Source organism: Mytilus galloprovincialis, chromosome 1 (genome assembly GCF_965363235.1).
Source record: "Mytilus galloprovincialis chromosome 1, xbMytGall1.hap1.1, whole genome shotgun sequence".
Taxonomy (NCBI): domain Eukaryota; kingdom Metazoa; phylum Mollusca; class Bivalvia; order Mytilida; family Mytilidae; genus Mytilus; species Mytilus galloprovincialis.
Window position 1 is genome coordinate 66,023,841 of NC_134838.1, and position 12,625 is coordinate 66,036,465.

The 12,625-nt window shown below is 31.7% G+C and overlaps 1 protein-coding gene across 1 annotated transcript; it reads right to left on the reverse strand.

The window, feature by feature from the left end:
- Positions 1-3,224: 3,224 nt before the first annotated feature.
- Positions 3,225-9,313, reverse strand: LOC143081946 (uncharacterized). The gene is made up of 6 exons (XM_076257580.1): positions 8,998-9,313; positions 8,074-8,246; positions 7,175-7,336; positions 6,739-6,782; positions 5,043-5,304; positions 3,225-3,646 (listed from the first exon to the last, which is right to left on the reverse strand). The coding sequence occupies exons 2-6, from the start codon at positions 8,237-8,239 to the stop codon at positions 3,267-3,269; spliced, it is 1,014 nt and encodes a 337-aa protein (XP_076113695.1). The 5' UTR covers positions 8,240-8,246; positions 8,998-9,313; the 3' UTR covers positions 3,225-3,266.
- Between the last annotated feature and the right edge of the window lie 3,312 nt (positions 9,314-12,625).

The following is a 12,625-nucleotide window of genomic DNA, read 5'->3' on the forward strand; positions in this document are numbered from 1 at the left end:
TCGGAAGGGTTAGCCATAGATGTTAGCACTTAGCGGGTTGATATATAAATGAGTTATAACATAACAAACTTCGGAAACCCGATCGGTCATGTGAATTTTTGAACCTTTGTTACTTGGCCAAATATGAAATTTTTATATTGAATTGAACTGAACACGATATAGAACTTAGAAATGATAGACAAAACTGTTTCCTTTCAAACAAAATAAAGGGTGAACTCAGACCTGTGCTAAGGAAAGTGTGAAGACCCTGCTGCTCAACATGTGGTAACCTTCGTGTTGCTAATTTAAGTACATACTCCATAATGAGTATACTTATGTAATGTCAAATTCGCGGTAAAGTGGACGAGATGTGTGTAACATATTCGTCGTCATCTGTGAAACAGATATGCCATGACGGACAACTATTAACCCATGATGCTATCCGTAAAATTTTGTATGCAAATTTGTCCGCCATTACATAACATCACACAGGTCTTGGACCCTAGGTAAATAGCTTCCTTGTAAGCAGCAACACCCTATTAAGGAAATCATGGTATGAAATGAAGCTACGGAATATCTTATAAATTGGGAGATATTTGAGCACCCGATTTCACCACTGGCTTTTTAAGGGGTACTTTGCTCAATCTTGAGGGTTTTTAAATGATGTTTGGTTGTCTTTTAGTCGTTTTTAGTTTTGTGCATTGTTGTCCGTTATTGGCCACATGGTCTCTACCTTAAATTTTTAAACACATTTTGTAACATCCTTGGGAATACACAGATTGTCTTACCCAGACAAAAATGATGAGTAACGAAACATTTGTTCTGGCGTACTACACTGTAAAAATTAAAAAAGAAGATGTGGTATGATTGCCAATGAGAAAACACTCCACAAATGACAACGAAATTCACAACTATAGGTCACTGTAAGGGCCTTCAACAATGAACCAAGCCCATATTGCATAGTCAGCTATAAAGGGTCCCGAAATGACAAATTTATGTAAAACAATTCATACGAGAAAACTAACGGCCGAATTTATTTACAAAAAAATGAACAAAAAAATATGTAACACATCAATAAACGACAACCACCGAGTTACAGGCTCCTAACTTGGAACAGGCACATACATAATACAGAAGCCTTGTAATGCTGTGATCAATTTTTATAACTCGACGTATAAGATAAAATACACGAAGAGAAATATACTTGTAAACATACTCGCTTTCTACCTGTTTCTAAGCCTTGTACACATAACATTTATATTTCGAGACAATGTATGGTTATTCTATATATATATATATATATATATATATATATATATATATATATATATATATATATATGAGCACTCGAGTTAAGATATAACTGCACTGAGGTTATAACATCGTTTTTTGGACACTGATTCTCAAAATATGATTAAAATGATTATGTAGATCTCTGATATCGTTATCCTCATGTGATACTATATATATACGAGCACTCGAGTTATGATATAACTGCATTGAGGTTATAACATCGTTTTTTGGACACCGGTTCTGAAAATATGATTAAATAAACTCGTCATAGATACCAGGACTAAATTTAGTATATACGCAAGACGCGCGTTTCGTCTACAAAAGACTCATGCATCAGTGACTTGAATCCAAAAAAAGTTAAAAAGGCCAAATAAAATGTAGATCTCTGATTTCGTTATCCACATACGATATTGTATATACGAGCACTCGAGTTAAGATATAACTGCATTGAGGTTATAACATCGTTTTTTGGACACCGATTCTGAAAATATGATTAAAATGTAGATCTCTGATTTCGTTATCCTCATATGATATTATATATACGAGCACTCGAGTTAAGATATAACTACATTGTAATCAGACTCACGGAAACAATGTGGTAGTATTACTAAGTTTGTGAGCCCTCAAAACTCCTCATATCCTAGGACAGTAGTTACAAGTGCAACTTAACAGTGCAACATAAGAACAAACTGTAAAATAAACAGTTGGAAAAGTACTGAGCTCATCATATATATATATCGGTAAGTAGCATAAAACCCTGGAAAAAATACTAAATCAACGTGAATTACTGAATTTCATTGTTTGTTCTTATGGTGTGTTGTTGCAGGACAGTTAATGACACTTTGAGTGTTTTGAGAACTCGCAAACAATGTTGAACCCTGACACATTATTTTTGTGTCTGTGCAAAGTCAGGAGCCTATATAGGTGGTGGTCTTTGATTGTTGTCTGCCATATTAGTATATTGTGTCTGTCACTTTAGCATTGTTAGTCTATGGTTTTTCGAGATTGAATATGTCACGTAGTAGCATCTAGAGCTTGCTATATACGGTATGGGGTTTGATCATAGTTGAAAACGGTACAGTGCCCTATATTGCATACATTTACGTTTCTGTGGCTAGATGTCTTGTTAGCAAGCATACCGCATCTTCTTATTTCTATAATTTTTAGTATGTGTAAGATGGTGAAGTACAAGTCGAGATTGTGTTTTGGATAAACTACTTTCACAAAATTACAGCTCTTGGATCAAAGAAAATACATTAGATTCTAATATGACGTGCTTCTTTAGCTTTGTAAACAACACTGTGATAAAATTCTCGATAAAATATACTTAGCACAGACTCAGAAATATGCATAATAATGGCTGTTACAATATACTTCCCACGTAAATCTACATGTATTGGAACCTACTTGCAGATCCTTTGTCGATTTTATTGTTTTAAAAAGTGCAATTAAAAAAGACAAAATAACTTTTATTCTTATTCGTATGCATAATAAAAAGAAATAATGCACAAGAGGTCGGAGAAATCAGCAACAGAAAACTTTCAAGTTTAGCGGTTTCATTTGTATGACGTCATGTTTTGAAATGACTTAAATGCGCCAAAAAGATTAATAGACTTTCGCGGAATTTTATTTAATTTTTATTTTGCTGATTTCTCCGAGCTCTTGTGCATTACTTCTTTTTATTATGCATACGAATAAGAATAAAAGTTATTTTGTCTTTTTTAAAACAATAAAATCGGCAAAGGATCTGCAAATAGGTTCCAATACATATAGATTTACGTGGGAAGTATATTGTAACAGCCATTATTATGCATATCTCTGAGTCTGCGCTAAGTATATTTTATCAAGAATTTTATCACAGTGTTGTTTACAAAGCTAAAGAAGCACGTCATATTAGAATTACACCTAATACTATTTTGACTTCTTATTCAGAAAATAGAATGTAAAAACAGTTAAAAATATAGAAAATTTAATGTTATACAAAAAACGATTTATCAAACTACAGCTTTATCCTGTCGTTTGGTGCAAGAAAAGATCCGTAAAAATGAACGAATGTTTGCTGAAAATGTGTTCTTCTTTCCTCCAATGGTGGTATCTATTCTATCAATGTTATTTTTCTTCTTGGTATCCATATTTTGAGAGTCTTTGTCCTTTTTATCTATGATTTTCTCTTCCCCGTTCTTTGGTTTTCTATTCTTCATAGCATTTTCTTCATCCACAGTGTGTAACTCTTTCTTCTCAAAGTCCTTATTATTCCCTGTAACTTTCTTCGCTTTGCTTTTCTTTATATTGTTGTGTTTTTTCTTTACATCTAATGTTTTGGCCGGTTTCTTCTGTTCGTTCTTTACACATTCTTTCTCCCTCTTGTTTATTTCTATAAACGTAAGTGTTACAATGAAATAAGTTCATGCAGTTTTAAAATTAAAAATTGAAAATAACGCATTCAGTGCTATTATATTCAACGAGACACTTATAATGATTAAAAACCAATGAGCAAAAAACGTTTCAGTTTTTTATTGCATGCACCAGTTATTTCGGTATTAAGTTGATATCAACTATTTGATCCTGTTTTAATTTATATGTTAAATCAACTGAATTTAAGAAGGTTTTCAACAAAAATTTTGCACGAAAGCGTCAGCGTCATAAGAAACTGGATAAGCCACTGGATATTCTCACCGAATCATCCAGTTTTTACGAAGATTTTCTGCGCACACCTGCCAATCTTAAATTCTTGATATTTTTATATTTTATTTTTATTGTACATGTTACTAAACAGGGTATGCCATCATAATTTTGCATTTCCTTTTACAATATCGTACTGTATAACTATTTGATTACCTCATCTATTGTATATGAGCCAGTCCATGCGAAAAGGTACAAAAAGTCCTTTTGGTAAACTTTACAGGACACGTTATCAAAGTTTGTTATAGTATTTTTGAAAAACGATTTTATCCGAAAAAAAAATTACATTAATGTAAACATTCATAAGATTGTCAATTCTATCCCGAATTTGTCAACTAAAACAGAAAAAGACGTAGAAATATCTGAATTTTTGGTATTTGAGCAAGTGTAAAATCATTTGTTCCCCGGACTAATGCTATACCGACCAGAAACTATAAAAATTTCTGACACTACAGAGACAAAAGTCAATAATTTCCGTCAGTTCGAAGATCTACAGGTTTAAAGAAAGCAAGACAACATTAAAACATGAGGGAAAATACAAAAGCTATGACATCTTGTGTTTTAGAAATTGAAATTTAAGTTCCCCACTGCTACCGGGGTTAACATTATCAATTGGCAAATCAAGCCATTTAAACTGTACTTTGAAAATGATTGAAATATATGAAATAATTCACTAAAAATCTTGATAAAACTAAAGGGGGGGTCTCAACACTCGCAGGTGCGTGTAGCTCACAGCTTGATGATATGAGGGAAAGTAAATGTGTTTTATAAATCACAAGTCTACTACCAATAATTATGCACACTTTTTAGAATTTCGTAAATTTTTCGTTTTTGTACCTTTTCGCATGGACTGGCTCATATGTATTTGTATTGCATGTTTCTCTGTAAACTTGTATCTATAGTTTGTTTTTTCTTAATTTCTAGTTTTTTACATTTAAAAATTTTGGTTAAAATAAAAATTTGTAAATTTCGAGTTTGTATGATGTTTCTTTCATCATTGGCATGTTAATAAGAAAACATTGCCCTATATGGAATCACTGAAGGAGAAGAACCCCGAAAGTGTCTATTTCAATAAAATAAATATGTACCTTTCTCCAACATCTTTAGGGCTTTTTTCTCCGCCTTTTTAAGTAGCTTCCTCCTCTTTTCTTCCTTCTTATGTTGTGCTTGAACATCCTTGCTGTACCTTTTCATTATTTTGTCTACTGCTTTAAAATACAACTGCACAACTTTTTCCTCTTCTTTAGCGATTTTCATTTTTATGATCTCCTCTTTCTTTGTTGTGCTATTTTCCCGATTTTTGTCCTTTTTGCTTACAGCTCCATTTAAATCAAAATTCTGGACTGTATCCTATAAAAAAAAACCCATTGTTTATGTACTCCTAGATGTTATTCTTTTCCCTTATCGTTTGGGGAAAGTGTCTTTAATAAAATAGCTCATAAAACAATTTAAAAAAACCAGGAATTTCCAAAATATTGGACAGAACTACAGACTTCAACAACGACATCGGCACCTCCCTACTCCGAACCAATAAAGCGTAGACAACGAAGAACGAACAATACAACATATGGCAAAGAAAGTCAGACTGTGTAAAATCACAGCAACATGTGGTAAGGTACTAAACCAATTTTACATGCTCATAAATCTAATTATTATATATCGTGTAATCATGTACAACAAGACTTTCGCCTACACTGTCGATTGGAATTGACATATGCAAAAGATAACATGAATGACTTAATATACAAAAAAAAATCAGATATTGGACAGTACATTTGATCACACCAACCATGCACAAATACCCCACTCCGCAGAAGGAAAAGAAACACTATATACATGCAAAAAGACAATATATGGCGAAAATAGTCAGATTTGGTAAAGGCACACGACATGTAGTGTTCGTGTTCATATGTCGTAAAAGTAAAACATACAATTAAAAACCTTTAAAGTACAACAACCAACAAGATGACCATTATAGGGGGGGGGGGGGAAACCAGCACATAATTAGAGAGCAGAATAAAAACTTGCTACTTCAAGACGCTTGCTTCAACAGGTTCCAGCTGTCATATTTGAGAGGTATGTTTCTTCAGAACTTTGTAAATATATATCTTATTTGCTAAGGGTAAACGAAGACGCACCATTTACCCTAATCTGAAGTCATAAAACTTTAGAGTCAGTTTTCTGTCATGACTTATACTCCAAAATCAACCAATCAAAATGCTGCATTTCATGTTCCGAACATGATTTTTGTGCAACGAGCACTGAGCAAAGTTTTATGACTTCAACCACCTAGCTTAATATTTCTCAAGTAATAATTCTTTTTATTGTGACGTTGCTCAGTGCTTTTCATTCCAGTTATGAAATATTTGCTGCCGGAAATTGTCAAACAACCGTTGTTAAATCTTACATCAAATAGTAACATTGAGTTGACTGACCGCTAGGTATTTTGAAAATGAGCAATTTAAAAACCGGCAATGATTAGAACCTTTTGTAGCAAGTTTTTACCAAAAATTTATATATAACTTTTTGATCACTTTCACTTTTTTTCTTAAGAAAACTTGCAGCTGATGATAAGAAAGAGAACTATTTTAAATCAAACAAAAACATGAACAGAGTATCTGTTGTATCCTTAATGTTCAGTGGCAAACATTTTGTGTATATTCAGGACAGAGAAAATATAAAAAAAATAGACTTTGGTCAACTGTATTATTTCACAGTCGATCATAAGATTGTTTCTGTCTTCAACATCTTTCCCATTCTAATTTACTAATCTTTCAATTGTACCTTAAAAACATATCTGGTATTTTTCAGTGTTTTCTCTGTTGATCCTAGAAAATGAAAAAAATAAAACTTAGTAAACTGAAATATGAAGATGAAACATTAAATAATTCGTAATATCCAACTACTTCAAATAAATCGACTTTACAATTTGCTGATGTTAAATGAACGATCAAACACTGTTACTGTTTAGCTCAGAGTAAATCATGAACATAAACCAAGGAAAATCTCTAGATATAACTGTTAAAACATATTGTTTTAACTATATTTAGAAACAAAAAAGAACTCAAGTATATTACAATTCAATTAATGGAGATTTCATACGTGTACATGACTTACTTGTGTTTCGTCCATTTTGCTAAAATTTAACGAATAAGATAAATTTAAACTGAACGCAAAATAGAAACAATGCGCAATGAAATTCAAGAAGTACCGTAATTACCTGCTGTTCTCATTGGTACTCTCTGCTGTTCTACTTCGTCTAGTGCTTCTCCTAAGTCTTTCAATATATCATCTGCACCTTGAGTGTCGTCTGGAACTGTCAATTCATTGTCATCTGTTTCTATATTTTCTTCTGCTGTTGTGATCTGATCTTTTAATTTATCTAAATAGAGAAATAGGCCTTTGTTAGTCTTGTATGATGTTTAATTTTAGTTTCTTGTGTATATTTCAGAGTTTAGTATGGCCGTCCATTATCACTGAACTAGTATACTATACATTTTTGTTTAGGAGCATGCTGAAGCACGCCTCCGGGTGCGGAAGTTTCTCGCTGCATTGAAGACCCATTGGTGGCTTTTGACTGTTGTCTGCTCTTCGGTTGGGTTGTTGTTTCTTGGACACATTCCCCATTCCCCATTCCCATTTTCAATTTTATATATCACAATGATCTTGAACATTGGGGCGATAGCAGGTATATTGTACATGATGAGACAACAACCTAACAGCTCAAATTAACAAAAGTGTCTGATAAGTTTAAGTGTCCACTTGTATAGACGCGAGGCGATGTTGACCTTGACATATTGTAAGGCTTAGAAACAGAAAACCAGAATGACATTTTTTTTTTATCTGAGAAAGATCCATCATTATGCATTGAACTTTTACTTAGGTTTGACTAAATACAAAACTATCTACAATTTGTCAAATAATTTAGTTCTATACCCAATAGCATCTTTATAGATATATTTAAAAAAAACCATAACGTAATCATTCATTCATACGTTAAAGGAAATGCTAGTAGTGGTCAATGAATTTACAAAAGAATCATAAGAGACAATCTTTATTTTGTTTTATATTCAGAAGTGTAAGCTAGGGCAGGGGAGGGAGACTATTTGACGGACATACCTAATTCATTTATCAATGCAGATTCCATGTCTTCAGCTGCTCTAATGTCTACCTCGACTACAGTCCACTGTTCCAGTGTAAATTCAAACTGTGCAACACTTATAATGGCTTCACATAAGCCAGTCGCTGCCTGGTGTACCTTCTTTTCTTGGTATGTTAACTCCATACTTATCCTGTTGATTGTGGAGTCAAATGATAAAATTAAAAATGCATTGTGGAATCCATTGTAACCCCTCTCCTATATCCCACTTTTAAAAAATAAATCTGCTTGATCAACTAAAGATAGTATGCTTGTATCTTATAGGACTACTTAATGTATTGTATAAATGAACACATAAATCTATGTTAATTCTTAAACATTCATCGAACAATGCATTTATTCAAAGTTTAATCAAATTTATCCATCCAAAATGTAAGTTTGCTAATTTCCATCTTTTCAAATGGCATACAAACCCCGAAACCACGATAACTGTAGTCAGAATTCAAAATTGATACATATCTTATATTCTATCGTCTTTATTTTCGAGAATCTGGTAAAATCGAAACTTAAGATCTACTTTGCTGATTATAATCAGATATATAAGGACCAGAACGACCAGACAAAGAGAAGCTTGAATTTGTTTTGCATGCCTTTTATCTGAAACTACTACTGCGGTATAGTTATCTCGGATTTTAAGGTCAAAAGTATATTCAACATATTAATATTAGCAATTTGACTCATCAAATTAGCACAAAATACATGGAAGTCTAGAGGATTATGAGCAAATTAAAGATTTCTAATAAAAACACAACAATCTCAGTTCCAGACAATGAAACTGAAGACTTACATTCACTTACAGATTACAAAGTGCTGAAGGTTTTAGAATGGAAAACAGAACAAAAATGCATAGTACATGGTTAAAAGGTACAATAAAAAAAACTCACCACACTTCTCTTTCGATTTCGACTATCTTCTTAAAAGCTTCACGGGATTAATCTTTATACCTCTAAAAAATTATCCTTTTGCTTCTATCGGCGATACTTCGACGATAGCGTTGGCAGCGGAGATGTTTATGACGTCGAAAAGAATGGAATTAGCGCAAGCGCAACGTTTTCCATGATTCTTATTCTGTGGTAAATATTATCAATTTCGTGCATGGTATTTTAATCATATCCCGCCTTACATAGCGATGGAGGAGTCCGTTCGTATGTATGTTTGTTCGTTCGTAGTTTTGTCGCGTTTTTTTGTATCCGCCTCTGCGCTAATAAACTGCTGAACGAAACTTTATGAGACTTTGACTAAATATTACTGAAATTATTTAATTCTGTGCCTATAATTTCATATTTATCATTTGACTACATTGATTTTGTGTTAACTTTTGGAAGACATTATATCTGCACACTATAGTAAACATTTGTATCCGCTTCTCTGCCTAAATTACATGATCTTTTTGCAGATTCTCAACCATATAAAGCTAGTGTACTCTTTCTCATTGCTTTATATTGAGGTTACCTATATTTTTATCCATAATTCGTCTTAAACCCTTATAACAATTTATTTAAATTTCTCACAATTTCAATCATATCATTGTGACGTGTCTTTTAATAATTTCATAAAAATCTTTGTTTTTTCTCTGTAGCCAATAATTGCTTTTGTTAGAGGTGGAATTTCATTTTGCTAGCTCTGCTCGCAGTACTGCTAGTTTTTATCAAAATTGTCAGAGGCCTATTGCTAGTTTCTTTATCTGAGTTCATTCCCGGTATTTTGTTAAGACTGGTTTCATGGATTTGGTTCGCTCTTTCATATTATGTGTATAGTGTTGTTCGGACTGTTTTAAGTTGATATGTGTAGTATTCTGTGGACTGTTATACGTTGGTATGTTTAGTGTTGTGTGAACTGTTGTAAGTTAATATGTGTACATCAATAGTGTTGTGTGTGTGGACTGTTGTACGTTGGTCTGTTTAGTGTTGTGTGGACTGTTGTACATTGGTTTTCTTTTCGTCATTGTGTGTTGTCAGTTTTACGTTAACTCAAGTTTTTGTGTATTTTTGTTGCATTGCATAATTTTTAAAACATGTATCCAGAGAATCAAAATTATCAACTGTTCATCTGTAAAGCTGTGTATAAACTGTACATCATCAGGTTGTTGTAAAACTTTATATAAACTGTGGATAGATATCGAATCACACAAGATGCAGTGGGAGAATGTATATGTTTAGCTTATACAGATTTAAAAATGTTCAGTTAATGTACATTTTTACAGAGTTGCAGTTTATATACAGCTTTGAAAATATACAGTTTATATACAGTTTTACATATGTACAGTTTATATACAGCTTAACAGATGTACAGTTTACATACAGCTTTACAGGTGTGTAGTTTATATACAGCTTTTACAGCTGTACATAGATATAGGAAGATGTGTTGTGAGTGCCAATGAGACAACTCTCCATCCAAATAACAATCTATAAAAGTAAACCATTATAGGTCAATGTACGGCTTTAGTTCATAAACAGCTAATACAGATGCACAGTTTATATACAGCTTTTACAGCTGTACAGTTTGTATACAGATTTTACAGCTGTACAGTTTATATACAGCTTTTGAATAGTAAAGACAAAATAGCAAATATTAACTGGACAGATAAACCTGTAAAAGCTTTAGGGATTTATTTTGGACATAATAATGAAGAATGTGAGAAATTGAATTGTAAAAATAAAATAGATATAATGGATAAATTATTCATTCTTTGGAAAAAGCGAAATCTCACTATTTTAGGGAAAATCATGATCATCAAATCTTTGATTATACCACTCTTTACCTTTTTAGCTAGCTCATGCGTATTTCCAGAAAAATATAAAAAAGAAATAGAAAGAAAATGTTTCAAATTTATCTGGAATGACAAATCAGATAAAGTTAAAAGAAATACGATGATTGGTAGTTATGAAAACGGGGGTTTGAATATGATTGACATTGAAAGTAACTTTGAATCACTCAAAGCATCATGGATAGGTCGAATCTTATATACAGTAATGGCCAGATGGCAACTTATACCTTTAAATTATTTTAAATGCTCAGGAAAAAATTGCCTAGCACTTTATATGAATATGGATTATAATAAAGTGTATCAATATCTACCTAATATTCCAAAATTTTATAAAAATGTATTAAAAAGCTGGATGAAATTAGGAGGACAGACAGATATACCAAAAACCAATTACGAAATTAGAAAACAAATTATTTGGGGAAGTAAATTTATTAAATTTAATAACAAATGTCTTTTTTTCAAAAATTGGATAAAAGGTAACTCGATTTATATAAATGATATTTTAAATGAAAATGGGGAAATTTCACGCACAAGATGCAATTTTGCAAAAAATTGAAAAAAAATCCAACTGGATAGCTGAGTTGACACCCCTAAACAAAGCAATTCCAAAAGATTGGTTACAATGTCTTAGATCAGAGAATTCAACGAGAAGTATAGTCAATATAAAAAGACAATGTTTGTCAATAAGTGGTAATTATATTGACATTTCTTTTTTGTCAAATAAGTTATTATATAACAGTAAAGAAAAAATTGTGAAACCTATTGCTATAAATGTATGGTAAAATGTATTACCATTACAGACAGAATTTCATTTGAAACCATTGTACAACTTGATTTTTTACTATTTAGAAGAAAATAAATTGAAGATGTATCGATGGAAACTTTTACAAAGCATTTTACCCACAGGCACTTGTCTCAGAAAAAAAATTTCCTATATACCTTAATGTATATAGGAATTTTTTTTTCTGAGACAAGTGCCTGTGATTTTACCTACTAAAAAGTTATTATTTAGATGGAAGGTAACAGACAATGATTTATGTAACAAATGCCTTACTGAAGAAGATTATCAACATTACTTTATGTCATGTTCTTTTTTACACGATTTTTGGAGAAAAAATCATAAATTATTGCAAAAAGTAAATATAGAAAAAGATTTCACATTGAAAGATATTGTTTTTGGCTATAAAATATCTGATAAATATTACTTTGGCTTTAACTATCTTATTACTATTAATGTGTTTCCAATTTATAAATCCTACTATGTAACGATCAGAAAATGAAAAGGCTTGATGTTTTTTGTCTATTCATTAGAGAATTTACAAAACGAATGTATTATTCAAAGAAGTTAAAAGAAGATAATTTTTTAGTTAATGTTAAGAAACATTTATTAGATTGATGTTTTATTTATTAATATAATAGAATTGAAATTTATATGTATTCTTCACAAAGGAGCTTGGACTTGTTGAAGACAATGTAACAAGCTACTGATGGAAATACAGGAATTAAAAAAAAGGTCTTAATTAAGGAATGACTGTCATATTTTTTTCTGTCTATGAAGGAATAACATAAAAAATTTGGTGCACACTGAATAACGCGCGTAGCGGGTTATTTAACAGTGTGCACCACATTTTTTATGTTATTTCGAATAGACAGAAAAAATATTACAGTCATTTCTTATAATTTATTTCTAAATTCCATTTTAAACCGTAGAAAACCATGAAAAAACGGTCACTTGACTAAATTAT

What these genes read in the sequence shown, in the direction of transcription:
- LOC143081946 (XM_076257580.1), bottom strand. Translation starts at nt 8,239, where the DNA reads ATGGAGTTAACATACCAAGAAAAGAAGGTACACCAGGCAGCGACTGGC. An exon ending in TGCATTGATAAATGAATTAG is followed by an intron (nt 7,337 to 8,073) that starts GTATGTCCGTCA and finishes TTCTCTATTTAG; the next exon opens with ATAAATTAAAAGATCAGATC. An exon ending in CCTAAAGATGTTGGAGAAAG is followed by an intron (nt 3,647 to 5,042) that starts GTACATATTTAT and finishes TTACGTTTATAG; the next exon opens with AAATAAACAAGAGGGAGAAA.